Consider the following 27361-nt stretch of genomic DNA (forward strand, 5'->3'; position numbering starts at 1 on the left):
TCCGAATGTATCCCACATTACACAGCAATTTAATTCCACGTCTTTGAGCAGCTACTGTGTGCTCTCTCTCTATACTACATAATATTCTTTAATCCTGATCATAACCCACTGGAGAGAGTCCAAGTACTTGGCAGATGAGAACTCGAGGCACTTGGAAGTGACTGAAGTGCACTAATGTGTGGGCTTGCAATTGGCCAGGGAGTCACCCTGGCTCCGGGTCCCTCAGTCTCAGCGCTTACATCATACCTCCTGGTGAGGCAGTATGTCACAGAAGCAGGGAGTCACCCTGGCTCCAGGTCCCTCAGTCTCAGCACTTACATCAGACCTCCTGGTGAGGCAGTGTGTCACGGAAGCAGGGAGGTAAACCTGCCTTTCAGTAGAGACTGTTAAGTAAATTACATGCCCATTCAGTAGGAAAGCTTACGAAGGGGAGGCGCTGTAGGAGCTGCAGGGGCAGTGTAGGCTCAGTAGCATCTAACAGTTGTAAATAGTAGCCTGGTTGTCTTTTCGCAGTCTTATATGTATTACTAGTTTACTTTAGAGTCAATTAAGCAGTATATTAAGTGCTTCGTTTTTTAAACTCTTGTGGAGACAGGGTTTCTCTCTGTGTAGACCTGGCTGTCCTGGAACTCATACTGTGGATCAGGCTTCTTTGTAGACCAGGCTGGCCTTGAACTCAGAGATCCACCTGCCTCTGCCTTCATTTTTAAAACTTAACTTTCCAAATTACCCATGCCTCAAGACCCAGAAAAATGTTATTTAGAAGTTATAAAATACTAGATGTGACATTTTTGTGCTGATTTACTTTTCCTTGTTAATGACAGGGACTTCTCCACGGCATTCTTTAACAGCATCCCACTCTCCAGCTCCCTGGCAGGCACCATGCTCTCCTCTCCTAGCAGTCAGCAGCTACTGCCACTGGACTCCAGTACCCCCTCCTTCGGCGCCTCAAAGCCTTGCACAGAGCCAGCGGCAGCCACTGGTGCCAGGCCTACAGGCGAGTCTGTCAGTAAGGACAGGTTAGTAGACACCGATGAGCAGTCATCTCCTTGGGGAAAGTTCAGGTTTCGGACATGGTTCCAGGGATAAGAATTTCATTCTATTCTTAGTTCATGACCACTTCACTAGAAAAAGGGAAGAAATGCTTGGTTTCAAATGAGGGTCTTAGACGGGAGGATTTGTTTAAGTTAGTCCCTGAGGCTGTGTGGACTTGACAGAGAGGCTGGCTGAGGGTAAAGTTATAAAGGTTTGGGGACCTGCCAGTGAGATAGATACTGCCTTCAAGAGGATCCCACTTTCTGGCACATCTAGACTGGACATAGCCTGACATTTCTGACTTTGGCCTCCATTGTGCTGTGAGTTTCACAGTTCATCACTGTCAGGGTGATTCTGTGAGTATGTAGATTCCCCATCACACTTAGAATCAAGTTTACTGAGGGTCCCTGTCTTCACTGTGCATCATATCTAGTCAGGACTAGGGGAACATGAGTAAGAACCTGGAGTGAATATTGGCCACATTCCTACTCTGGGATATACACTGTAAGGAACAAGTATATACAGGGCATCGATTACCAGGTACTTGTCCTCCAATAGGGAAAAGACAGCTTTAGGGTTGCAAGGTAGCTTTTAGGATCCTTTTGCAGAAAGAACTGTTTGTCCACTGGGGGGCCTAGCAAGCAGATTTCATTGAGACTTTTCAGAAAAAGTGTTTCTCACAGAGCCCATACAGGACAACTGGAGAAGGCTGGGAGCCAGGACAGTGGCAAGGCAGAGCTCCCAGTCCCTTAGATGGACTGGGAAAAGGGAGGAAAGGCTAGGTTCCTGTTCTGAACTGGGGAGCCTGGGCTTTTCTCAGAGGGGAGACAGAAGGCTTTGTGACTCACATTTTAGGAAGATAGTTCCAATAGGTAGTAGGGCCCAATTTTAAAGAGCACCTACTACTCATATCTGATAAAGGGAATGCTTCTCTGTCAGTGGAACAAATCTTGGGTTACTGCTGCCTCCTCCTCCTGGGCTCTGGCATGATGGCACCAAGCAACAGTTGTCACTGCTTATTGGAAACGATGCGTGCACATCTGAGAGGAGACAGTGTGGCACGGTGCTCAGGAGGCAAAGCCAGGGGTGTCTGGGAAGGACTGGTGCCACCAGTGTTTGGGAGGAGCCAGAGCTCATGGAGTAGGAAAACAGTACCGTCGTCGGGGATGGCTGCCAGGCATCTGCTATGAGAATAGGGTGTAGGCAGATGGACGTAGAGTAACCTGCGTAAGGTAAGCCAAGGCCCAGTAGCTTTGCATGGGAATTGGGAGAGGTTTGAGCAGGAGGAAGGCTGGACAAGCTATTCCACAAAGTGTAAGACTTTGCCATTATTCCCCTTAGGACCAAGGAGACTGGGCTGAAGATGAAAGGTGGATTAGGCCAGGACCCTAAGACACCAGTGAGGGCTTTCCTCCCTAGAGCCACTGTGGGAGTGGTAAAGCTAGTGGTCGAGTCATTGGGATGGACATGCTGTCCTCAGGTTGCTGAGACCCGGTATATAGGCTAACTCTGAAAACTGTCAGAACAAGTTTTCACATAAGGGAAAATGTGAATGTGTTTGCCTTTGAACTTGTCAGATAGACTTGCAGAGTTTTAATGCGTGAACATTAAAAAAATTAGAAATAGTAGATTGTATTTTGAGGTTTCTTGTATTTGTAGAAAGAAGTTTGAAGCTTATGCTTCTTTAGATAGACTCCAAATTATGTAAGTCCTAGACCTTCAGCTCCTCTGTCACTTGTGTTTGATGAACCTGCTGTCTTTACTCTGCAGTATGAATGCTACCTCTACTCCCGCTGCATTGTCACCCTCCGTGTTAACAACCCCATCCAAGATTGAACCCATGAAAGCATTTGACTCCCGATTCACAGAGCGGTCCAAAGCCACACCAGGTGCTCCTTCCTTGACCAGTGTGATCCCAACAGCTGTTGAAAGGTAGGTGGTAGATGTTATCCTTCCCCAGATGTTCCGCCATGCATCCTGTCTCTTATAGGAGAGCAAGACTCCAGAGGCCTCTGTGAGCGAAAGAAGTGAGTGGCTGCTGAAAGTGGGGAGGTGGCTGGAAGGAGCTGTCGGGAGGAGACTGTGGCCTCAGGATAGCAGGGGAAGAGGCACAAGAACCAGGCGTTCTAGGCTGCTGAGTCCACTCTCCTCGAATGGACCGCAGAGTTTGCCGAGAAGGGTAGAGCATAACTGTGGTTGGAGAGATAGAAGGCTCAGATGTCGGTACACTGAGCAACTCAAGGCCTTCTACTCAGAAGGTGAAGTAAGACACAAGAGATTTAAATGAGGTCTTTGTAGGACATATGGCCCTCTAAGCTCTGCAGACTTGGTTCGACTTGTCCATTTCTTCTATCTTCCTAACATACATCAGCCAAAATACATAGGCTGTGATATTTTTTTTTTGCTTGTGTGTTTGTTTTTTAATTTCTTAGAGTTGTGGAAGAATATCTCCAGATTTACATCTTTGCCAAGTGCCCCCAGATGTTAACAGAGCAAAATCCTCTTTTGCACTCACTTCCTGGGTTGGTGACTTCCAGGGTTGGTGACTTCCTGGGTTGGTGACTCAGGTGACTTCCTGAGGTACATGGAACAAGCCTCTGCCATTGGCATTGAGTTTGACGGCCTCCTGGAAGGGCCCCCTCCAAACCTGCCCCAGTGAGGAACTCACTGCACGTCCTAGTGAGTTAGAATGTAAAAGAACTGGTCACAGGCTGGGTGGACTGCCTTCCTTCAGTGAGTCCTCTGGTGGATACACCCTGCTGTGGGCAGGAAGGGCCTGGTTGTCCAAGATAGAACCACCCTTATCTTTGTTACCTACAGTTAAGTGCAGGGACATTGGTCAGAGGCTATTGCATTGGCTACTTAGACAATAGATGTCCAGTAAGATGGACATTTGTATGAGATCTGTTCTTGATGTTGGCATGTCTGAAACTACAGTGGACTTTTCCTGAGACGTTCCTTGTCTAATAACTGCTTGTATGCTTCTGGTGTGTTCTTGGAGAACAGTCCCCAGAGGTCAGCACAGGTTTGCTGCTTTATAAAGTTGTTGTTGAATCAAGTATTCAATCTTGTAGCAGGAATCTTAAAAGTTCTTATTAATAAAATCAAACCTGAGCCAGGTATTGGGGTGAACTGGAAGATAAGAGAGACAGAACAAGCCACAGCTAACCTCACCTGGACAACTTCTCAGCTGGTCTTGTTTCCTCAGACTGGAAGCTTCTGTGTCCTCATATCTGAACAACTCTCAGCTGAACTGTGCTGCTCAAAACCTAAAAGCTTAACCAAGCCAAATGCTTCTAGTTTCTGGTCCTCACTTACGTCTTATATACCTTTCTGCTTTCTGCCATCACTCCCTGGGATTAAAGGCTTGCTTTCTGGGATTAAAGGCATGAGTCACCATGCTTGGCTGTGTCCTTGAACACATGGATTTCTGCCTCTGGAATGCTAGGATTAAAGGCGTGTGCTACCACTGCCTATCTTCATGTTTAATATTGTGGCTGTTCTGTCTCTGATCCCAGTTAAGTTTATTAGGGTACACAGTATTTTGGGAAACACAATACCACCACACAATCTGATGTAACCATTTTTATATTCAAATGTAAACATTTTCATGTCATTATTTTATTTACTAATTTCTTTTTTCTTTTCTTTTTTTCTTTTTTGGTTTTTCGAGACAGGGTTTCTCTGTGTAGCTTTGGAGCCTGTCCTGGATTTATTTACTAATTTCTTTATCCAGCCATAAGGAGAATCTGAAAACCTTCTTGCTACTAAGCACTTTAAGATGCTAGATCAGCAGAGGCAGGAGAATTGCTGCAAGTTTGAGGCCAGCCTGGTCTACATAGCAAATACTAGGCCAGCCAGGGCCATATAGGACCCCTGTCTCAAAACAAGCAAACAAACCCAAATCTCTAAAATATGTGATTATTCATAGCACCCAGGACCTAAAATCTGTGAGTGAACAAAAAAACCAGAGTAGTAGGCTGTGTTACACTATAAATACTAGGTGACGGGCTAGCAGAGGACCTTAAGTTTTGATGACCACATCAATTTAAGACAAAAAGTCTTTGTTCTGAGACATGTAGGTGTTGCAACTGATCCACTAATATAAAGTCAAGACCCTTAGGAAAGTAAGTGCTCCTCCACTGGGAGTGGAGTGCCAGGAAAACCTAGTTGGTATCTCAGGAACATGGCAGAGAAGTTAGATTCTCTGAACTAGTCCCAGGGTTAGGTATCCTTGGAGTCAGTGTGTCAGCTAGGAGTCACCAACTCAGGAAGTGAGTGCAAAAGAGGATTTTGCTCTGTTAACATCTGGGGGCACTTGGCAAAGATGTAAATCTGGAGATATTCTTCTGTTCCCAAAGGGTTTTGCCACAGGTAAACCATCTGGATGGACTTAGATCCAAAGTAATAAAACATGCGAGGAAGCAGTCTAGCTTGGCATGGTAGTACACACCTGAAATACCAGCACTCTGGAAGCAGAGACAGAAGGGTCGTGGGGGTGGTATAGAAAGGAGGGACGGGAGGAAGAGAGAGAGAATCTATCATGTAAAATGTCAGGGAATGTAAAGAACATAAAGTTTAGAATTTGACAAATCTGATCATAGAATTGTTAGAAGGGGATTATAAAGTAAATACACTTAAAGTCTTTAAAAGATGTAATTAATATTTTATGTATAGAACTAGGTCAATATCGATCAATGAACTACATGTAAGAACTAAAATTATAAAACTCTTAAAAAGAAAACAAATCTCTGTATAGTTAGACAACTATTTCTTAGATTTGCTACTAAAAGTACAGGTAACTAAAAATAGATTATTGAGAAGTCCTTGAATGTAAAACTTGTACTTCCTGGAGGACACACACCTACAGAAAACCCCCACACGGTGGGGCTGTTGTTGAGGGGGCATTCGCATACCTATTTGAAGGGACTGGGATCTATTTGGGAAATGGAGAGAATTGTGAACTGAATGAACTACATGCCGACTGGAGAGGACAGTAAAACACTGTAGCTGGCAAGGCCTTGTGCTCCCTGTGAATGTCATGATTGCCTTGTTGGTTCTAATGGACAATCACCATTTCCTTCAGCAGTACACTTGCTGACTCAGAAACAGAGGATCAACTTGAATTGGCAGTTTTATTGACACCAGGGTTGGTCTCTCCTCAGTAGCTGTGTCCCCAAGGTCTCGAGACCTTCCAGCTGTACATACACAATGAGGGTGTGACTTAGTTTCCCCATGTATGGATGAGCACTCAGTGTTCACTTAGTCTCAGTATTTTGACCAGTTGTAAGTCTCTTCCTGCTGCCCACTGCAAAAAGAAGCATCTTTGATCAAGGCTGGCAGCAGCACTAATCTGTGAACATAAACATAAACTTTGATAGGCACATCATATTCATTTAGCAAAACAACCCTTGTAGCTTCGAGAGTAGGGTCTGCTTTATAGTACCAGACAGTACAGTTCCTTCTTGCGGAGTGGGTCTTTTCCTTTTTTTCTTTTTTCTTTTGGTTTTTTGAGACAGGGTTTCTCTGTGTAGTTTTGGTGCCTGTCCTGAATCTCGCTCTGTAGCCCAGGCTGGCCTCGAACTCATGGAGATCCGCCAGGCTCTGCCTCCCGAGTGCTGGGATTAAAGGTGTGCGCTGCCACCGCCCACCAGGCTTCAGTTCCATGGTTCCCACCGTAACAGGCTTGCACTGTTGTACCAGTGGGTCCACTTTTCTTACAGTCAGTGTGCATGTACTATGTAAGGGCCACAGCTGGGTAGATTGTCGATGAGAGTTCTGTCCCATCAGCCATTGCAGCACTGCCTGGCACTATGAGGACTAGCCAGCAAGGAAGAAAAGCCCATTCCAGTTCCAGCTCGATTTTTCCATGTCTTCAGAGTGTGTGGTGTCTTTGGCTTTACCATCTAGTGCAATTGCTTGTATTGTTTTGGGACCCTTAAGGCTCCCTGACCAATGGCTAATTTTTAATTTAATGATGGTGGCTTCTGGGAACAGTTTGATCCACCCTTGTCTGGTGCCTCCATTCACTCTTATTTTCTTTTTAAAACTGCATTGATTTACCAAGTGCCAGGTCTCCTTATGGTTTTTTCATACACTGTTAGTTTTGGTGGATCCTGCGCCATCTTTTCTCCATCTCTCTCCTCCTCCTCCTGCTTCCCCTTTTGACTCCTAATATCCCTCTTCTACATTCATATCACATGGATTGTACGTCTTCCTCCTACATTCATACCCGTTTTATCCTCCTTTCGTGGTCTTTTTGTTTCTTAGACTCAACACACACATTCTCACATGAATGCAGATATATAAAAACTGAATGCTAGGATCTGCATTTGAGAGAGAAGTGATTACTGTGGGCCTGGGTTACCTCACTTAACACATTATTTTCTAGTTCCATTAATTTTCCTCCAAATTTTATAATTTCATTTCTTTACAGCTGAACAAAATACCATTGCATATATGAAACAGAATTTGATTATCCATTCATCTGTTGTTGTATGTATATCTAGGTTGATCTCATCGTTTTGCTCTTACAGAGTAGAAATAAACATGTATGTGTAAGCATTGCTGTGATCCTTTCAGTATATGCCCAAGAGTGGTATATCTGGGTTATGTGGTAATTCACTGACTTTCTTCTTTCTTTCTCCTCTCTCTTTTCTCTTTCTCTCCCCCCATCCCCCTCTTTTTTTTCCAGACAGGGTTTCTCTGTGTAGTCCTAGCTGTTCTGGAACTCACTCTGTAGATCAGGCTGGCCTGGAACTCAGACATCTGCCTGCCTCTGCCTCCCGAGTGCTGGGATTAAAGGCGTGCCCACCATGCCTAGCCTTTACTGATTTTCAGAGTGCTTGTGCTAGTTTATACTCGTATTAGCAGTATGAGGGTTTCTCTTTCCCACATTCTCACCACCATTTTATTTTATTATTCGTTTTTTTGATAGCTGTTCTGTCTAGGGTGAGGAGGAGTATCAAAGTAGTTTAATAAATTATTTTACTACAATGATTTATTTATTACCGTATGTGTGTATGTACATATATATGGGCGTGTGTATGCCACCTTATGCATGTAAAGTCCAGGGATAGCGTCTCTCCTTCTACTGTGTGAGTTCCCAGGATTTCACTCAGGACCTCGTCAGTTTTGAGGTGCTTTTACCTGTTGAGCCAAATTGTCAGCCCCTCGTCTGGTAGAATTCTGCAGTACATTTCTCTCCTTGGACTTCTATTATTTAGGAGATTTATTTTTATCACTGTTTCAATCTCATTGCTTGTTACTCGTCTGTTTAAATTATCTCATCGTGGCTTATGCATCTAGAAATTCATCTATTTCTTTTGATTTTCCAGTTTAACAGATGATAAGTTTTTAAGGTATGCCCTGGTGCCTTTCTGGATTTCATTGTGTCTGTTATCATGACTTCCCGTCCTCACTCTCACTAACTTGGATTTGTCAGTCTTGTTTGTCTTTTCAAAGAACCAACTCTTTTTTTTTTTTTTTTTTCATTTTCATTACTTGCTGCTCTGATGAGCTTAATTCTTTCTTTCTGTCTGCTGATTGGGGTTTTGTTTATTCTCTTTGTTTTTCCTAAGGCTCTAAGGCACGCCCTTATTTATTTTATGAGGTTTCTTTTACTTTTTAACATGTAGGCACTTGTCACTATAAACTTCTCTCTAAGAAATGCTTTTATTTGTATCATAAAGGTTTTGTTATGTTGTGCTTTCATTTTTTTTAATGGACCCATTTGTCACTTAATAGTATTTTGTGAATTTCAAGGAGTTTGTGTATTTCTGTAGTTCCTCTTACAGTTGATTTCTGGCTGTATTTGCTAGAGGTTGTTTCTGTTCTCTTGTATTTACCAAAGCTTACTTTTGTCCCAACACATGGTCTGTTGTTCTGCAGTTGTTCCAGTTTGGTTTCTGTTGCTCTGACAACTGCTCAGGAAACAACGTAGGGAGCGTGTTGATTTGGCTTACAGTTCTAGGTTACAGTCGTTACAGAGGTAGCATCAAGGCAGGTGTAAGGTCAGCGCAGCTGGTCAGGGGCAAAAAGAACGAGTGCACAGATCCTTGCTTGCTCTCTGGGGCTTTTTCTTCGCTAACGCTCAGCCCTGCCTAGGGAATTCTCCCCCTCATACCAGAGGCCAAATCTTCCTACCTCTGCTAACCATCAAGACAGTCTCCTAGAAACATGCCCTCAGCCAGTGTGGTCTAGACCAGTGGTTCTCAGCCTTTCTAATGCTGTGACCCTTTAATAGGGTCCTCATGTTGTGGTGACACCAACCATAAAATTATTTTCATTGCTACTTCATAACTGTAATCTCACTGCTGTTTTGAATCATAATGTAAATTTACCTGTGTTTTCTGATAGTCTCAGGTGAACCTTGTGAAAGGGTTGTTCAATCCCCAAAGAAGTTGTGACCCACAGGTTGAAAACCACTGATCTAGACAGTTTAAACAGACAGTGGGTTTGTGTGGAAGGTTCTGTAGATGTTTTTAAGGACATTTGATCTGTGTTATCATTTAGCTTTGATGTTTCTCTGTGAGTTCTTCCTGTGCTGTTTATGTCTGGATGACCTGTCTTGGTAACCTTTGTTAGATCGTAATTGATGGAAGTGGTGTGGAAATAAAAGAAAGATGGGCAGAACTGTTCCTTTAATCAGAACTACTGAAGGGCTGCTGTCTCGCTGTGGAAGTGGATACTGTGCATATGTGGTGTGGGAGTCTTGGGGTTTTACAGGATGGAAAAGGGGAACTTTGGGGGTGGAAGAGTCCATCTGAGGTCAGTCCCCTGCAGTCTGGAAGTGGTAGACACCAGCGGGTTTGGTGTATGTGGGGGGGTGTCTCCTGACCAGAAGTGTCCACAGGTCCACAAGTCAAGGCTGCTTCCCTGTGGGAGTCTCAGTTCATCAAGGCTCTTAGGTAATTGGGTACACCTGTATTTGGTGTGCGCACTTAAAATTGTAATATCCTCTTGACAGCTTATGTCCCTAATCAATATGAAGTAACTGCTTTGTCACTTCCGACTAGTTTTTATTTGAAGTCTATTTTGTCAGATGGTAGAGTAGTGATGCCTGTGTGTTGTCCAGTTCCATTTGCTTGGAATCACTTTTTTCATCCTTTCACCCCAAGGTAGTGATGGTGAAGTGTGTTTCTTGGAGGCAGCAAATAAGTGGATTCTGTTTTTAACCCAGCCTGCTTGTCTCTGTCTTTTGGGGAATTGAGATCATTGATTAATATTCCGAGTTATTAGTGAAAGGTGTGTGTTAATTCCTGTTATTTTGCTGATTTTGTGTGTTTGGCGTTTTCCTAATCCTGCTTTTCTTGACGACTGCTTTAGCCTTGTTAGTTGTTTTTCTACAGCTTTTTGGGTGTGTTAGCGTTCGTTCTCTTCAGTTTGCAGAATTCCTTCTAGTGTCCTCTGTAGTAGGATACTGTAGGGCTTGGCGCTTATAAATTCCTTCAGTTTTTGTCAGGGGAGTTTTCTTTCTACTTCAGTTGTAACAGTTTAGCTGGATATAGTAGCCTTAGTTGGTAGCTCTTTTCTTTAGAACCAGAAAACAACTTTTCAAGTCTTTATAGCATTTAAAATTTCTGTTAAGATATCTTTTGTTATTCTGATGGACCTGCCAAATTTATATGTGACTTAGCATTCCTCTTTTGTAGCTTTCAATACATTTTCTTTGTTCTCTGTAGTTAGTGTTTCAATCATAATGTGGTGTAGGGTTTTTTTTTTTTTTTCTTTCTGTTGTCTGTTTGGTGTTCTCTATGTCTCGTGTCTCTTGAGGTTTGGTGAATTTTCTGCTAGGAGTATATTGAAAGTATTTTTTATGCCTCTGACATGGAATTCTATGTTTATAATTTGGCCTTTTCACAGTGTCCAAACATCTTATGTATCCCATTGGGCATTTTTTTTTTTTTTTTGGTTTTTCGAGACAGGGTTTCTCTGTGTAGCTTTGCGCTTTTCCTGGGACTCACTTGGCAGCCCAGGCTGGCCTCGAACTCACAGAGATCCGCCTGCCTCTGCCTCCCAAGTGCCATTGGGCATTTTTACTAGTTTTTCTTTGATTTGAGTGAATGCCCTTCCTCTTTAAGCCCTGATACTACATTCCTAATAATTCCTTCTGTTGGTGAGGCTTTCCACTGCTTTTTTGTTATTTAAAAAAAACAAAGTCCTTTACTTATTGTATTACCCGGGGTTCTCTAAAGGAACAGAACTAATATAATGAATGAATATATGTGTGTGTGAAACATGTCTGTTTTGTGAAGCTGGGTGTCTCAGCTATCCCAGTCCAGTGCTGCAGTCCTGGAGGACTCAGGGAGAGCTGCCTGTCTTCAGTCTGCAATCCTGAAGAAGTATGCTCTAATACCAGTGAGGGAATGTCTCAGCAGCAGGGTAGATTGTGGAGGCCCACAAAGGTTAACTAGTGAGATCTGAACTTGCTTTACCCAGCAAAGCTCCATTAGAGGATTGCTTGACCATGTGCATGGTTTCTAGGTGGTTGGCTGAGCTAGGGGGAGGTCTTTTGCTCCACCCCTTGGCATTCCTATAAATAGTCCTTTAGATTGGAGGGCCCGGTGGATAAGGATCCAGGCCCTTCCGATGCTATCCTGTGTTTCTGTTTTTCTCCCCTCTATCTTTCTATCTAAATCTCTTATCCTTCCCTCCTCAAGAGTACCCTGGGGTAAAATGTGGGAGCCAGTCTCCCAGCTGGCTTCCCACAGTAGATGGATGAACTTGCCAGTGAAAGTGGAGGCAAGGAGGCAAAAGCAAGCTTTCCTTCTTCCATGTCCTTTTATCTAGCTGATGCTAGAAAGTGCTGCTCAGATGTAGGATGCAACCAAGTGGACAACAAGATTGGTTGTCACACTTATTTGTCTATTTGTTTGCATGTGTGTGGTGAGTGTGCAAGTGCATATATATATATATATATATATATATATATATATATATATATATCTCCATATATGTGTGTGTGTGCGCGCGTGCGTGCGCGTGCGCGCGCATTTTGAGGTTAAAGTCAAATGTCACGTTTCTTCTTCTGTCCCCCTCTGCCTTGAGATAGGGTCTGATACTAAACTGGAAGCACACTGTTTTGAATAGGCTGACTAGCCAGAGAGCTCTCAGGATCCACCTGTTTCTAGCCCCAGCCCAGTGCTTGAGATCTTATGTGGCTTCCTATGCTTGCAGAGAAAGTACTCTACCTTCTGATCTGTCTAACTGGAACCCAGGTTTCCTTTTACTTAATGAGCTCCCTCTTCTTTTTATCTGAGAAAATACTTTATTTTTTTGTGTTGAGGGACAGGGTGTAGCTGTGTAGTTCCTGCTGGCCTGGATGTCCCTGATCTCTTGCCTCAGCCTCCTGAAAGCTGGGATTACAGATGTGCACCACCATGCCCCAGCCTCTGGGTTCCTAGGTTGAGTGTTGTTTTAGATGGAGTCTTGCTCTATTTCCCAGGTTGGTTCCAAACTCCCAGACGCGTGCAGTACTTCTGCTTACCCTCCCTAGTTGCTGAAACTACAGATATGTACCTACATACTTGTTTTTTTAATACTTTAAGTATTTCCATTCACCCAAGAAGTTTGAATAGAAAGTGTGTAATGTCTTACCTTTTTCCTTATAAATAAGATGAAATATTGGTGGGGGTTGTTTTTTAAGAAAAGGAAGATTTATTTGGATTCATAGTTGCAGAGATGTCGCTACACTGTGGTAGAGTGGCCTGGAAGATCCTGGGAAAATATATTCTTGGTGTCTGACAAGGAAACACAGGAACAAAGTAAAAGTAACCTGGCCTGGTAATTTCTTCTTGAAAAATGGGTGCACTCTCCAATCTAAATGGGCCAGCAAGCTCAAAGGTAAGAGTGTGCTATCTGACCCAAACAGGCCAGCAAGCTCATAGGTAGGGTGTGCTATCTGACCCAAACAGGCCAGCAAGCTTACAAGTAGGAATCTCACTTAGTTTTTATTCTGAGATAGATGGAGACTGTATCTCACCCCATTGTTGGGAGCTTGACCTCACAATCTGATGCAGTTAGCTAATGGGCATGAAGGGTAAGGCTGTAGTAGTTGAGGATATACACAAACAGGCAAATCACAAGTTGGGGAGGTTTATGGAATATTGACCCTTGGGCTAGCTACATTTGATAGAACAAAACAACGCTTTTTCACAAAGAGGAGAGGAGTTCAGTGTGGCAGGTATAAAGAAAGACATTTCAAAGATGGTTCCACACCCTGCCCACCTTTTTAGGATTTTTTTTTGTAGTTGGAATATATTATGTCTAGGTATGGATATTTGTTATTGAGTGTTCTCTAAACAGCCTGGATCTATAGTTAGCTGTCTCTCCTTGGTTTTGGGAAGTTTTTGCTGTTTATTATTCTCAGCTGTTGTCATCAATCATTACAACATTATCTTTTGACGCTGCCACAGCTTTGTGTGTTAATGACACTTCTTTAAAACTTTAATCTGCTAGTTCTAGAAGTCTGCAGTACCCAAATCTGACTTGACTTTTTTGAGACAGGGTTTCTCTGTGTAGCTCTAGTTGACTAGGCTGGCCTTGAACTCAGAGAGATCCACCTGCCTCTGCCTCCCAAGTGCTGGGATCAAAGGTGTGCCACCATGTCCAGATTTTATTTTATTTTTTTCTGTTTGAAGTTGTGTTTTGTTTTGGGATTTATTTTTGTCTTTTATTTTTGTTTGTTTGTTTGTTTTTGCTGCTGTTAGGTTTCATTTATTTTTCATCATGATTTATAATTTTTTATTATATTGTATAGGCTAGAAGTTTGGCTGTGTTTCATACAGCAACTTTGTTCTGTCTCCCCAGTTGTCTTTGACTGTCCCCGAAACGTCCCTCAGTTGTACTCTGCTGCAGCAGTCTGTGGTGGTGGTGGGGAAGTATTGGTGTCATCATGGTGATGTTGTCTGGGCTTTCAGGAAGGAATTCTTTCCTGCTGTTTTAAAGAAGAAAAAGGCAGAAGCCGGAAAAGCAGGCTGTCCGCCTTTAGCCAAGTTTTATTGAAAATGAAAGCACACACAGAGCAGAGCACACGAAGAGACAGCTTCCCCAGGGGGAGATCCGGTGCTGGATCCAAGTTTGTCTGAAAGACTTTTTATATGTATAATGGTAGGATGGGTTCCCTTTCTTCCCCAGAATAGGCTGGTTTAGGCTCTTTTGGGGGGATTGGATAGTCCAGACAGAGAAAGGAAAGCTGATTGCTTCCAGACATAGGAGCTGTGTCTCCCACCCCAAGATTCAAAAGTCTCTCCAAAGAGCTCCCTCTGTTGAAGAAAAAGCCCACCAAGATTTTATCTTGGAGAAGGAGCAGGAACTTCATCTTCTGAAGTGGTTAAGCAAAAAGAACCTCTTGTCCTTGTCTGCCTAATGGGAGCTGCCTGACTTCTGGTACCCCTAGTGTCGAGTAGGAGAACCATACTAGAATCTTAGGATTGACCTTGTCCCCTTTTGTGGTTGGACCAGAATCACTAGAATTTAGTACAATCCATGGGCTTATCTGTCCTCTTTTTTTTTTTTTTTTTTGAGACAGGGTGTCTCTGTGTAGCTTTGGCACCTTTCCTGGAACTCACTCTGTAGCCCAGGCTGGCCTCGAACTCACAGAGATCCGCCTGCCTCTGCCCCCGAGTGCTGGGATCAAAGGCGTGCGCCTCTTTTAAAAGAATTCCTTAGCCTGGGGAGCAGGCACTAGAGGGGCTTTGGAGGTTTCTGTAGTAGGCTGCTTGCTTGCCCCATCCACAGTGAGCAAGGCCCTGGAAGAGTAGTTTTCTTGAGAGCAGGACATTGTTTTGGAGAATGGAGGTTCATGTTTCAAAACGGTTGCTTTCCCCCAAGCCATGGGGAATTTTCTTTGTCTTTGACTGAAAACCTAGAAGGGTCCTTGGAAATATAAATGATAGTGTAGCTTCTGTCACTAGCCTCCAACAGGTTTTTGTTTTTGTTTTTAAAGATTTATTTATTATGTATACAGTGTTCTGCCTGTACGCATGCCTGCACTGCATGCCAGAAGAGGGCACCAGATCTCATTATAGATGGTTGTGAGCCACCATGTGGTTGCCGGGAATTGAACTCAGGACCTCTGGAAGAGCAGCCAGTGCTCTTAACCTCTGAGCCACCTCTCCAGCCCCTCCAACAATTTTTAGCTCGAGCCTGTGCACACTCAGTGTCTAGCATGTAACCGACACCATCCTTTGATGGGTCAGGAAGAGTTGCTGCTTTTCAGTTTCTCAACTCTCTTATTGCTATTGCACATCAGCTCTCAACCTCTTTGTTGGAGTAGAAACCAGAATTCTTCTAGAATGGATTTTTTAAAAAGTGTGGGGATTAGAGAGATGGCTCCAAGTTAAGAGCTCTCTTGCTGTCACACAGGATCTGGGCTCAATTCCTAGCACTCACACAATAGCTTTCAACTGTCTGTAACTACAGTTCCATGGGGTCTGGTGCCCTCTTCTGACCTGGAGGGCACCAGGCACACACATGGTACACTGATACACATGTAGGCAAAACACGTATACATAAACCAAAAGAAAGAAAATCTAAAAGGGCATTACAGAATGAATGGCCTTGTAGACAGAATTACAGATGTCTTTGTTTTCAGGTTGAAAGAGCAGAACCTTGTGAAAGAGCTGAGGCCCCGGGACCTCCTGGAGAGTAGTAGTGACAGTGACGAGAAGGTCCACCTGGCCAAGCCCTCTTCACTGTCCAAGCGGAAACTTGAGCTTGAGGTAGAGACGGTGGAAAAGAAGAAGAAAGGTCGCCCACGGAAGGATTCTCGTCTCTTGCCCATGTCTCTGTCTGTCCAGGTGAGGCCTATGGACTGTCTTGCTTGCCCCACCCTGTCTCCTTGGGAGGCCCTTGCATGCGTAGGGGTATCTTACTAGTGTGGGATGCTTAGACATTGATTGTGCCTTGTAGGCCATGCTCCTTCAGACCTGCCTGCCACTCATCTAGACCTTGAGCAGGCCTGTTAAAACTTGTCCTGGGAGACAAAAAAAGAAGTACCTGTTTACTTTAGATAGATACCAACAGTTCAAAGAAACGATTCCTTCCAGGTCCAGCTGGGGTTGCTTAAGGAGCATGGACAAGGAGTGTAGATGATTCAGAAGCAGTGACACCATTGGAAAGTCCCACCCTAGCATAGGTGACACGTCATGTAGGCTGTATTGCTGGAGTCCTACCTTCAGTCAAGCTTTTTGCCTCTTACGTACTCTAACTCATTCCTTAAGACCCTGTGCAGTCCGATGGTAGGAGGTGTGGTGACTGGAATGTCAGGTGAGGGTCTAGTAGCGCCCTCCCCAGCTTCAGTGCAAGAATGTAACTGCTCCAGTACTGGTACTGTAGACCCAGCTATCACTGTATTGTTTTGCTTATTTCATTGCCATGACGTGGGGCCAACATATTCTGTAGGTCACCACAGCAGTCTCTGCTCCATGATGGCGAGATGGTACTCAGAGGAAATAGCTACACCACAACGGGTCCCCCGATGTCAGCCCCCTCATCTGTCAGGTGGGGATCCTTGTAGCATTCCCTTGTGCTTTCTGTCTTCCAGAGTAGGTGGACATGTCTTGGGAGCAGGCCCAGCCTCACTTTAGGTCCTTACTTCTGGGTGACTTACTGTCCCTAATGCTACCCTGTGGTGTTGAGGTGGGGCTCAGGGGTATTTCTGGCTCTTTTAGTCTCCAGCTGCCCTGTCTGCAGAGAAGGAGGCCATGTGTCTGTCTGCACCAGCACTTGCACTGAAGCTGCCAATTCCAGGCCCGCAGAGAGCGTTCACCCTCCAGGTGAGGACCTGCCCTACCACCCCTTCACGAGCGCACACATTCTGTTTCCCCTAACTAATATAAGCCCTCCCTTGTCACACCTTGGGGACTCCTTTCCAGCGGCTCTCCATCCCCTTCTGGAGGGATACTAGCTGACTGGGGTGGACTGCTAGTTTCCTATCCCCATCCCCATGTCTCTTTCTCTCTCTAGTTTGGCTTTTAAGTCCCAACTGCCAGGGCTGCCCTTACATCAGATCTGGACAACCACTCCTTCAAGTCCTGACTAGTGTCTCTCCTGAGAAGCCTTCTGCATCTCTTCCGTCACCCTTGACAGCTTCAAGTCACATGTGTTTGTGGTTTGTCTAGTCTCACTGTCCTTAGCTGCTTCTTAGTACACATGGAGCCGTCCTTGTTTCTGCTGTTGGTAAAGAGAATGTAGCTCTTTGCTTTTGAGCACCCTCCACCCCAGTTCCCCCACTTGTGTGGCCGTTCATCTAAACTCGTCAGCTGTTCTGCCTAGGTTTCTGTACAGAAACCCAGCTTAGATATATATCAGATGTGCAGATATGTATAAGGCTGAATCCATTTCATGCCAGGCATTAAACTAGACCATGATGTTATTATGTAATACCATAGTATTGCATAGGGAAGCTAATATGAAAAGCACATTGGGGTTTTATTTTTATACTTTCCTCTCTTATCAAATATTTCAGTCTTTGGTAATCCTTCACATAGGAGGCTTACTCCCAAGTTCATTCTGTATGGCTGTAGTCCTTACAGTATATTCTTGGCAAGTCACACCCCCATGAGATGACATGGTAACTTTCTTTCCCTGTTCCTCTTCCCCTAGTCCTTGCTATCCTTCTCTGCTGGCTAGCTTAGTCAGACTCTTTGTTGTCTTTGCGTTGCCACGGAGCCAGGTTGCCATACAGCCCCCGAGTGTCCCATATGTACAGGGACCACGACCTGAACAGGCCCCCTGTTAACTGAAAAGACATGTGTTGCTTTCCTTCATCCAGGTGAGCTCTGACCCTTCCATGTACATTGAGGTGGAAAATGAAGTGACTGCTGTTGGGGGAATAAGGCTGAGTCGCCTGAAGTGCAACCGAGAAGGGAAGGAGTGGGAGACGGTGCTCACCAGCCGTGTCCTCACTGCTGCTGGCAGCTGGTAAGAGCAGGATGGACAGCATTGGCACAGTTATGGAATGTGACCCATGAGAAGAAGGTGACTCCAGTAGGCCTCTGCTGGGCCTTGTGAACGTGCTCCTTCACCGTCTCCTCCCTACAGTACCCAAACTGTCAGTGTTAGTGCCCTCACCTCACACTCTCACAGGGATCCTCTGAGACCTGTCTGAGGTCTGCCTGCCTCTCCCTGGTCTGGGCAGGTGCTTTCCCTGGACCCCGGATTTTCATCCAGGGTCCTGAGGGTGGGCTAGACTGATGCTGCTGCAAGTCCTAGAACCTAGAACCTGCTGCTGGCTAGAACCCATCCTGCATTGGAGGTGGGATTATCTTAGGTCAGTGCTGTTACCCAGGGCCTTCTTACAGTAGCACAAGAGTCCTGTCCTTGCCTTACTCTGAAATGACCAGCACTTTCTCAGGCACCTACCAGGCTATCTTGTTTACCAATGTCTGTTTTCAAAGTTTGGATTCAAGAAACTTTGAGCAGGACCCAGTAGCAGGGAAGGAGCTCTCTTTATGGTGACTATGTTCTGTCCTATCTCCTGTCATCAGGACAAGTCAGGACAGTGTAGCAGATACTTCTACTAGGCTCTACAGCCGTGATCACTCAGAAAACCATTTCAGTTAGATCCGTAGTTGTCTGTCTTGAGGACATGTGTGAATGCCTCTCACCTAGCTATAGGTCTCAAGATTCCCTTGGACCCAAGTGAGTTTCTAGTAGTAAGTCCTGAAGGACCCCACAGTTCTTGGGGTTTTCCCTTGGCATGGGCTCACTGATTTCTAAGTCCTGGCTTCCTGTGTTTCATATTGCTGTGGGCACCAGTTGTATGTCTCTGGTCTCAAGGCCTGTGGCATGACCCAGCAGGGACCCAAGGATGTCAGCACAGACATATCTCCTGTAGCAATAGCTGTTGGAACTGGGCCTTCTGTACATTCTCAACATCCTGGCCAGACCACAAAGATTCCAGTCCAGTGCTGGAGCCCATGTTGCGCCTTCATTGCTGGGAGCTGGTTAAAGGAAGGCCCCAATCATGAGAGATGATCAGATGGGACCTGGTCACATCATCAAGAGAGCTCCCTCCCTGCTACTGTGTCCTCTTCAAAGTTTTCTTGTATTCGTACTTTGAAAACAGGCAGTTGTAAACAAACATGTCTTGCTTGCCCTTTCTTCTTAGAATCCAGTAACATCTCATTGTGGAAGAGTTGGGAGTACTCTCACGCAGGGTTAAATTGCCCATACTGATGTCTAACCCATGTGCCCTGGCTCATTGGGTTAGATAATAATGAAGGGTGTCCCATGTGTTTTGCTAGGATGTGAGCTGTAGTAACCTCTGAACCAATGGCCTGGCCTTCGAAGCCATACTTGGAAGGCAGTGGCCTCCTTGAGGACCACATCCCGATTGGGGGTGCTGCTGTGAAGTTCTCCTTGCTCATAGAATAACATACCTCTCATGTCTTAGCCCTGACAGCCCGGACTCTGTAGCAGCTAGTGCTAGTGTCCCCACCCTTCTCCCAGCCTGTCCCCAGGTCCTTGTCTAGACTCCCCTGGCTAGTTGTAGCCAGGAGACTGTCACTTGCACTCTGGTCTTATCTGATGAATTAGACACATTTTCTGGGTGATCATCAAGTACGGTAGCTCTGTGAAGCACCTCTCCCCTTGATCATTATCAATGTGAGCAGCTTTTTGGGTGAAGAGGGGAAAAGAGAAGTCCCTCTGAAGAGCTCAAGCAGGCTGTCTGTCAGTTTCCCCTGCCCTGGCCCTTGCATAGCCCCTTCCTTGCTGTTCCAGTAGCAGCACCCGCTCAGTGGGGCCCTGGTGGAAGGAAGGCTCTGCATCACTCACCCGGCCCCTGTGACGCCTTCCCTCCTCTTCCCTTGCAGTGATGTGGTATGTGTTGCCTGTGAAAAGAGGATGCTGTCGGTGTTCTCTGCTTGTGGTCGCCGTCTTCTGCCTCCCATCCTCCTTCCATCTCCAATCTCTACTTTGCATTGCACGGGTCCCTACGTCATGGCACTCACCGCTGCAGCCACACTCTCTGTCTGGTGAGAGGCAGGCACAGAGGCACAGGCTGGGGCCTCCAGGCTATGCAGGGGTCTGGTGGGGAACCAACAGAGATGCGGCCAGTGGGCCCAAAGGCAGTTAGTAGTGTTCACTGGCGATGGGGTGTCTTTTAGCAGAGGTGGCTACACTCCTGTTTCCTCAGGGTGGGTCTGGGTCTTGGGAGTGGCTCTGCTCCCTGAAGCTTCTCTTGCAGATTTGGGCAGAATGGGCTGGGAACATAATGCGGGGACCAGGGTGTTGAGCAGCGAAGACGTTTTGATGCCTTTGACTTGGGTGTAGAGTAAGCTGTTCCCCTGTCTCTTTAGGGATGTTCACAGGCAGGTGGTTGTGGTGAAAGAAGAGTCTCTACACTCCATCTTGTCAGGTAACCCTGTGGTGGGCACTCCTCTTCCCCTGTGTCTATGTAGAGAGCCAGTGAGACAGGGCTGAACTTATATAGCAGGGAGACCTGCTTTCTGGACAGATGATTAAATGGGTCCCTGAAATGAGTGACAAAGATCCTGGTGGTTATCAGAATGGCTTGCCTAAAGCTCCAAGCAACAGTATATTGATTATATATCAGCAGTCCAGAGGTTTAGTGTTGGGATTGTGGGATCCAGGGCTCGGATTTCTCCGTTAGTGACTATGCATTCATGCTTACTGACTAGAACTTAATCCCGTGGTATCCCCTAGGAAGTGATATGACGGTGTCACAGATCTTGCTAACACAGCATGGAATCCCAGTGATGAACTTGTCTGATGGGAAAGCATACTGCTTTAATCCATCACTCTCCACATGGTAAGAAGCTGCCCCTATCTATGTCCTGTAGAGCACAGGCCCTGGGCCCTGGTGGTCAGTCCTGCTTGACTTTTTTCTATTGAACTTTCACCGACACCCTGTATATGTACTACTGTCCCTGTAGGATATTGTGAATCTGGGCTTCCCTCCCTTCAGAGTTCATGGGTAAGGGTACTGGCCTCCTATATTATTTCCTGGAGCCAGTTTTATCAGAACAGATAACTGCAAAATGTTTGTGGCTCTTGCTAGACTAGCCTTCTTCACCATCAACAACATGGAGGTATCAGCTCCATGGTTGCCTTGTTAATAGTCAGTTTTGTGGACTTACCTGGACCAAATGGTCTTGAGACTTATGAAGAAGATCAGGCTACTGTTGTGATTTCTGTATCTCCTTTGACTAGTTTGGAATTTGGAGCCACTTTCTGTGTTCGTAAAATCTCTATACATTAGAGATTTAAAAATGTGTGTATGTGTGCATGTGTATCTGTGTATGTGTATAGGCGTATGCAGATGTGAGCATGTGTATCTATGTATGTGTATAGGTGTATGTAGATGTGAGCATGTGTATTTGTGTATGTGTATAGGCGTATGCAGATGTGAGCATGTGTATCTGTGTATGTGTATAGGTGTATGCAGATGTGAGCATGTGTATTTGTGTATGTGTATAGGCGTATGCAGATGTGAGCATGTGTATTTGTGTATGTGTATAGGTGGATGCAGATGTGAGCATGTGTATATGTGTATGTGTATAGGTGTATGCAGATGTGAGCATGTGTATTTGTGTATGTGTATAGGCGTATGCAGATGTGAGCATGTGTATATGTGTATGTGTATAGGCGTATGCAGATGTGAGCATGTGTATATGTGTATGTGTATAGGTGTATGCAGATGTGAGCATGTGTATATGTGTATGTGTATAGGCGTATGCAGATGTGAGCATGTGTATATGTGTATGTGTATAGGCGTATGCAGATGTGAGCATGTGCATGAAGTCCAGAAGGCTGATGTCTGGTGTCTTCCTCTATTGCTCTCTACCTTATTTACTGAGGTAGGGACTCTCATTGAACCAAAGTGTGCTGCCTTCTAGGTTTCTTTGTTTTTCTTTTTTTATTTTTTCAGTATTTTATTTGTTTGTTTGTTTGTTTATTTTTTTAGACAAGGTTTCTCTGTGTAGCTTTGGCTGTCTTGCAACTTGCTCTGCAGACCAGACTGGCCTTGAACTCACAGAGATCCTCCTGCCTCTGCCTCCTGAGTGCTGGGATTAAAGGTGTGCACTACTACCACCAGGCCTAGCTCCTTTTCTGTTAAGAGTAGCCAGGGCACAAGTTCATACTCAACACTGAGATTTCATTTTTCAGTTAAAAAACAAATCTCTGCTACCTCCTTTCTCAATTTGCAAATACTTGTGTATTATGTGTGATTATTGTAGTGATGCAAAAATGTTGATCATTTAAGAAAAGATAAGCCAGGCATGGTGGCACATGCTTGTAGCAATGGTGCTTACTCAGTAAGTTGAGACAGGAGGATCCCAAGTTTGACTTTTCAGAAACTCAGAAGAAGGAAAAGACGTATCAGCTTTTTGTTTTGGTCCTGGGAAAGTGGGAGCGCTGCCTTGTCAGGAGGATTGAAGGCACAGAGGAGCTGGAGGCCTGGGATTGCCTACAGACGGAGCAGGGCCAGTTCATGCAGGGCCTTGGGCAGCCACAGCATTGTGTGAGCCAGGCATTCAGAGTACATTTCATGCAGGAGTCCATTAGTAAGAACCAAGACTAAAATGCCGAGTGAGACTCCTCTCATCAGCCTTGCCTTGGAATGAACATTTATCAGACTTGACTAGAAACCCTGCCAGTAATGGGCACCTATCTTGGAGGACTCTCGCTGTCTCCACTGGTCTGCTGCCAGTGTGGTGGGCAGGCCTGCTCCATTCCCCTGATCTTTTGTCTTCCTGTTTCCTGACTTTTGCTCCTTCCTTTGCTTTCTCAGGAACCTGGTTTCTGACAAGCAAGATTCACTGGCCCAGTGTGCAGACTTCAGGAACAGCCTACCATCCCAGGACGCCATGCTGTGTTCAGGACCGTTAGCCATAATTCAGGGCCGCACCTCCAAGTATGTGAGCTGGGAATCTTGGCCACTGCAACAGTGCTGTACTGGGAGGGACCTCGGTCTGGTCCCTAATTGTTTCCTGTGTCCTAACTGCTGTTCGGTGCAGAATGGGTTTTTAGTTTTTACTTATGTATGTCAAGTATGTCTTAGGGATGGCCCCTTCACTTCAAAGGCCCAGGTGACAGTCTCTGAGGTTCCTAAGGGTCATAGATACCCATCTGGCACAGGGTTTGGGAATGTATAGGCCTGTCATTTGGGGGACCCAAACAGCAGATACTGGGCAAGACATTTCTGAAATATGCTGCCTAGCTTGTGGTGAAGGATAGGCAGGAATCTGGCACCTGCTAATAGATTAGTTAACTGATGGATGGGAGGTCTTAGACAGCTTATTTGCCGTCTCTCCACCCTTCCATCCCCTTTCTGGTATACCAGGGCACATGGGAGCAGCCTCCTGACACCCATGTAGTATACCCTGTCTTACTGTGCCTGCCTTGCTGGTCTCTGCAGCTCTGGAAGGCAAGCTGCCCGGCTCTTCTCTGTGCCTCACGTGGTGCAGCAGGAGACTACGTTGGCCTACCTAGAGAACCAGGTTGCTGCGGCACTTACCCTGCAGTCAAGCCATGAGTACCGCCACTGGCTGCTCCTCTATGCTCGGTACCTTGTGAATGAAGGTAAGGTCACTCCAAAGAAGGGTGTCTGTTGACTGTTTTTCTCCTTCTCAGAGCCCCTTATGCTAGAAGATCCTGCATGCCCTCAGTGCCTCCCTGGCCCTCCAGTCCACACCCGCCGCAGCAGCAGGGCTCTCAGAGGGCCTGTGTCCTCAGCAGTACCTCCCACAGAGAGCTAGGTGTGTTGGAAAAGGACACTGCAGTGACCTCCAGCCACCTCTCGTTCCTTGGTGGGCAAATTCCCACCCTGTCTTCTCAGTCTTTCCTCTCCCTGGCTTCCAGTGTGTGGCACGAGGCCCCTCCAGAACTCTCCAGTGACCCACACAGCTGCCCACTCTGCTTCCAGAGCTTCTCCACAGCTCTGCCCCCTCTGCTCTTTCTGTTGTAAGGAACTAGCCGAGTCACTGTAGCAAGGGTAGACATTAGAACAGAAGAGTTTTCACTGTGTTTAAGGTAAACCTCAGGATGAACAGTTGTTTTCTAGGAGTACTTTGACCTTGAAGACATCTTGGTAGAAATTAGTGATTGTTTTCTATGATTTATAGAGTTGTTTTCTGAAGCAGCTCTACAGCCTTTGCATGACTTTAGTCACAAGGTGCTCCTGGCACATCTGGAGCTCTTGGATTATTGGGTACTGAAAACTGTACTCAGTAAACACTGAAGTGCTTGGGGATGTGATGCTTTTCTTCAGAAAAACATATAGATTAGATCAGGGACTTTGGTATGAGGAACTTGTTTATCCCCCCCACCCCCCCAAAAAAAAACCCCCCAACTGTGTATCCATCAATAAATACACCTTTGAACAGCTGGTTCAAGGTTTAGTCCATCAAAGGCTGGACCTTCCTGCTGCCACACAGGCCTAAAATTCATCTTGGAGTGACCTCTTTGTTTGATCATCTCATGCACACAGAACACCCAACATTTGTCCTTTATCACCTTCCCCATTTTGATATGATTTAAAGAAAAGAAACCTAAGTATCTAAAAGATAGAAAAATGTGCCAATTGTCTGCAAAGTGACTGGCAGAGCTAGTATCTCAATGCTATCTGATTCAGGCTGACGGTGTGTGTGTGTGTGTGTGTGTGTGTGTGTGTGTGTGTGTGTGCGCGCGCGCGCGCGCGCGTGCGCGTGTTAGTAAACCTGTGGTCACAGTAGACATTACTGCTGAGCCTTCAAAGGGGAGCCCTTTGATTCTTTCTGTGCTCAGTATGTGGTCACTGACCTTCCTAAACATGTTGACCTCCCAGGTCCTTATTCCTAGGTCATGTCGGCCATGGCTTAGGTCATGTACCCACCCCTGAGAAATGGTTTGCTCCTTCCTGGGTGTTGAACAGAACTCACTCTCACATATTCTGGAGGCTCTGCCTCCTCTGGGGTCTTCGCTTCTTGGACAGAGCCCAGTCTTTCCCTTGCTTTCTTGGCTGTGAGAGGAGGACCACGTGTAAACCATGTGAGAACTGTTCACTTCTCCAGTCCCAACGGCGTCAGCTGTCCAAGCACAGCCTGAAATCTGCCTCTCGACTTTCTGGTGGCATCACCCACACGGTGCTGCCCATGACTCTTGATGTTGACATACTCAGCTGTCAGTCTGAAGTCAGCTTCCCAGTCCACTCCCTCCCTTTTGAAGTTGCCTCCTACTTGTGATCTCTTCACAGCAGCTGCCAAAGTCCTGATAACCCACTCCCTCCACCAGTTCCCTTGTTTTCCCACAACTTTTCGTCACTGAGCTGCTTGGGTCTTACTCCCTTGGGCCCAGCAGACAGCGAGGGTGCTGCCTGTCTTGTTCAAAGGGTGATGAATGAGTGAGAAACTATTCATGAGTCTCTAGACCCCAGACAGCAAGAGATAGACATGTTTTGCCCATAGTAGATAATAAAATATTTGTTCATTCAGTTTGGATGTGTATAACAACTTAGCATATTCTTGATTTTCATTTCCTTTAATAATGTGTCCCTGTTTTTGTTGTTTTGTTTTTCTCTATTCAGGGTTTGAATACCGACTCCGAGAAATATGCAAGGACTTGCTGGGTCCCGTTCACTGCTCCACTGGAAGCCAGTGGGAGTCAACAGTAGTGGTAGGTGCTTCTTGCATTCTTGCCACAAGAGCTATAGTGCATTTCATGAAGGTAGAATTTTGGAAATAAGACAGAATGCTTTGAGAGTTCTTACCATGAGGCATCCAGTGCCTGCCTGAGCCACACTCAGTCAGTGGGATACTGGCATGCTGGCACTGCACACCTGGGCAGGAGTTCAGTAGGCACTGGTCACACCTGTGCTGAGAGAAGTGACCTACCAGCACTTTTGGTGTGGTAATAATGAAGGATCATGTTAGGCCTAGTGGCACATGCCCTTGATCCCAGTACTTGAGAGGCAGAGGCATGCAGATCTCTGTGAGTTTGAGGCCAGCCTCATCTACATTGAGAGTTCAGGCCATAGCCATGGCTACATGGTGAGACCTACTTTAAAAAAATATCATGTCCTGTCTTTGTGAGGACTAGTGTCTCTAGTAAGGGAGCACACATAGGCAGGGAGGTTGTCAAGCTGCCCTGAGACTGAATTGCCCCCGAAGAGTGGCAAGAATGTAGAGAAGGACATTCATTGCAAGTGAAACCTGTGGATGAGGAGAAGCAGCCTGCAGAGCTGGACCAAACATTCTGGTGGAGGTAATGAGGAAGGCAGTAAAGGCTTGCTACACACATGAGGTTACATTGACAGACACACAGGAAGCAGAGAAGGTGCTGTGGGATGATGGGCAGACACATGCAGAGAGTAGATCTTTAAGCTCTCCTGAGGACCCAGGAGTCAGTGGTAAGTTGGATTAGTGTGGTGGCCATGGAGAAGGGCAAGGAGACAGATCCTGTATGTATTTAGTAGCAGAACCAACAAGACTTGGTAGGTAGGTGAGTTGTGTGGGAGGAAAGGGGATAACGAACTTTTTACCTTCATAGTTTTTGGCTTGACAAAGGTGGATGAGAGTGCCATTGACTGAGTTGGAAAAGGAGCCAGTTGGCAAAGGATAGGAGAATCTATGGATCCAAGCATTAGCTCACAGCTAGCACCTGCTCTGACCAAGTACATTCTGGCGTGATACGGCCTTAGTGTACAAGGCTGACCTAGTTCCTATTTGTGGAGAGGGACAGACTTACATGTATAGTAGCTTGGGTGTTAGAAACAAAGAAAGATACAGTGGATAGATGGATATGGAGTATTGGTGGGATGCTATTTTGTAGGGAGTGATCTAAAAGGCCTAACTTCCTGAGCAGAAGAAACTAGAAAGTCATGCACATGTTTGACAGAAAAATGTCCAGGCAGAGGGAAGAGCAAGTGCCAAGGTCCTGAGGTGGAGTTAAGGACAGCTGCGCAGAGCAGCAGTCAGAAGGCGAAAGGGAATGAGATGGCAGAGCTTGGCATGTCAGTCTTCACAGGCTTTGAAGGCATTGCTGTGTACAGTGGCTGCTTCTGTTTTCTGTTTGTTACTTTCATGCAGTACTTTCAGTTGACTAATGAAATTCTGGGTTCAGAATCTTCCTCCGAAGGGCCCTGTTGATAATATTCTTATTCAGACTTTAGCATTGTGTGCTGTTGCTAGAAGATCTGGTATAATCTGATTTCCATGGTTTTGCTTTTGGGATCCTGTCTTGAGGGTTTTTTTTTGTACAAAAGTGTGCATGGTTGTATAAAGATATATTACTGGTTGGTTTTATCACCACAGTAGAAAAGTATTTAATACAGTGGCTGTTTGGTATTGTTTCTCTGTATGTTACTGGTATGATATCT

General features: G+C 45.6%; 1 protein-coding gene across 4 annotated transcripts in view; it reads left to right on the plus strand.

Moving 5' to 3' along the window:
• LOC128111847 (protein HIRA) overlaps nt 1-27361 on the plus strand; it is a 90393-nt gene that overhangs the window by 52573 nt on the left and 10459 nt on the right. For all 4 annotated transcript variants that reach the window (XM_052740293.1, XM_052740295.1, XM_052740294.1 and 1 more), the window contains 11 exons: nt 825-1019; nt 2806-2967; nt 15632-15836; nt 16710-16814; nt 17813-17961; nt 19857-20018; nt 20343-20401; nt 20710-20815; nt 22799-22921; nt 23426-23589; nt 25571-25659. In XM_052740293.1, the coding sequence (XP_052596253.1) occupies nt 825-1019; nt 2806-2967; nt 15632-15836; nt 16710-16814; nt 17813-17961; nt 19857-20018; nt 20343-20401; nt 20710-20815; nt 22799-22921; nt 23426-23589; nt 25571-25659 (1519 nt within the window). The remainder of the gene's footprint in view (nt 1-824; nt 1020-2805; nt 2968-15631; nt 15837-16709; nt 16815-17812; nt 17962-19856; nt 20019-20342; nt 20402-20709; nt 20816-22798; nt 22922-23425; nt 23590-25570; nt 25660-27361) is intronic.

This window comes from Peromyscus californicus, unplaced genomic scaffold, assembly GCF_007827085.1.
Source record: "Peromyscus californicus insignis strain IS unplaced genomic scaffold, ASM782708v3 Scaffold_16__1_contigs__length_79575227, whole genome shotgun sequence".
Taxonomy (NCBI): domain Eukaryota; kingdom Metazoa; phylum Chordata; class Mammalia; order Rodentia; family Cricetidae; genus Peromyscus; species Peromyscus californicus.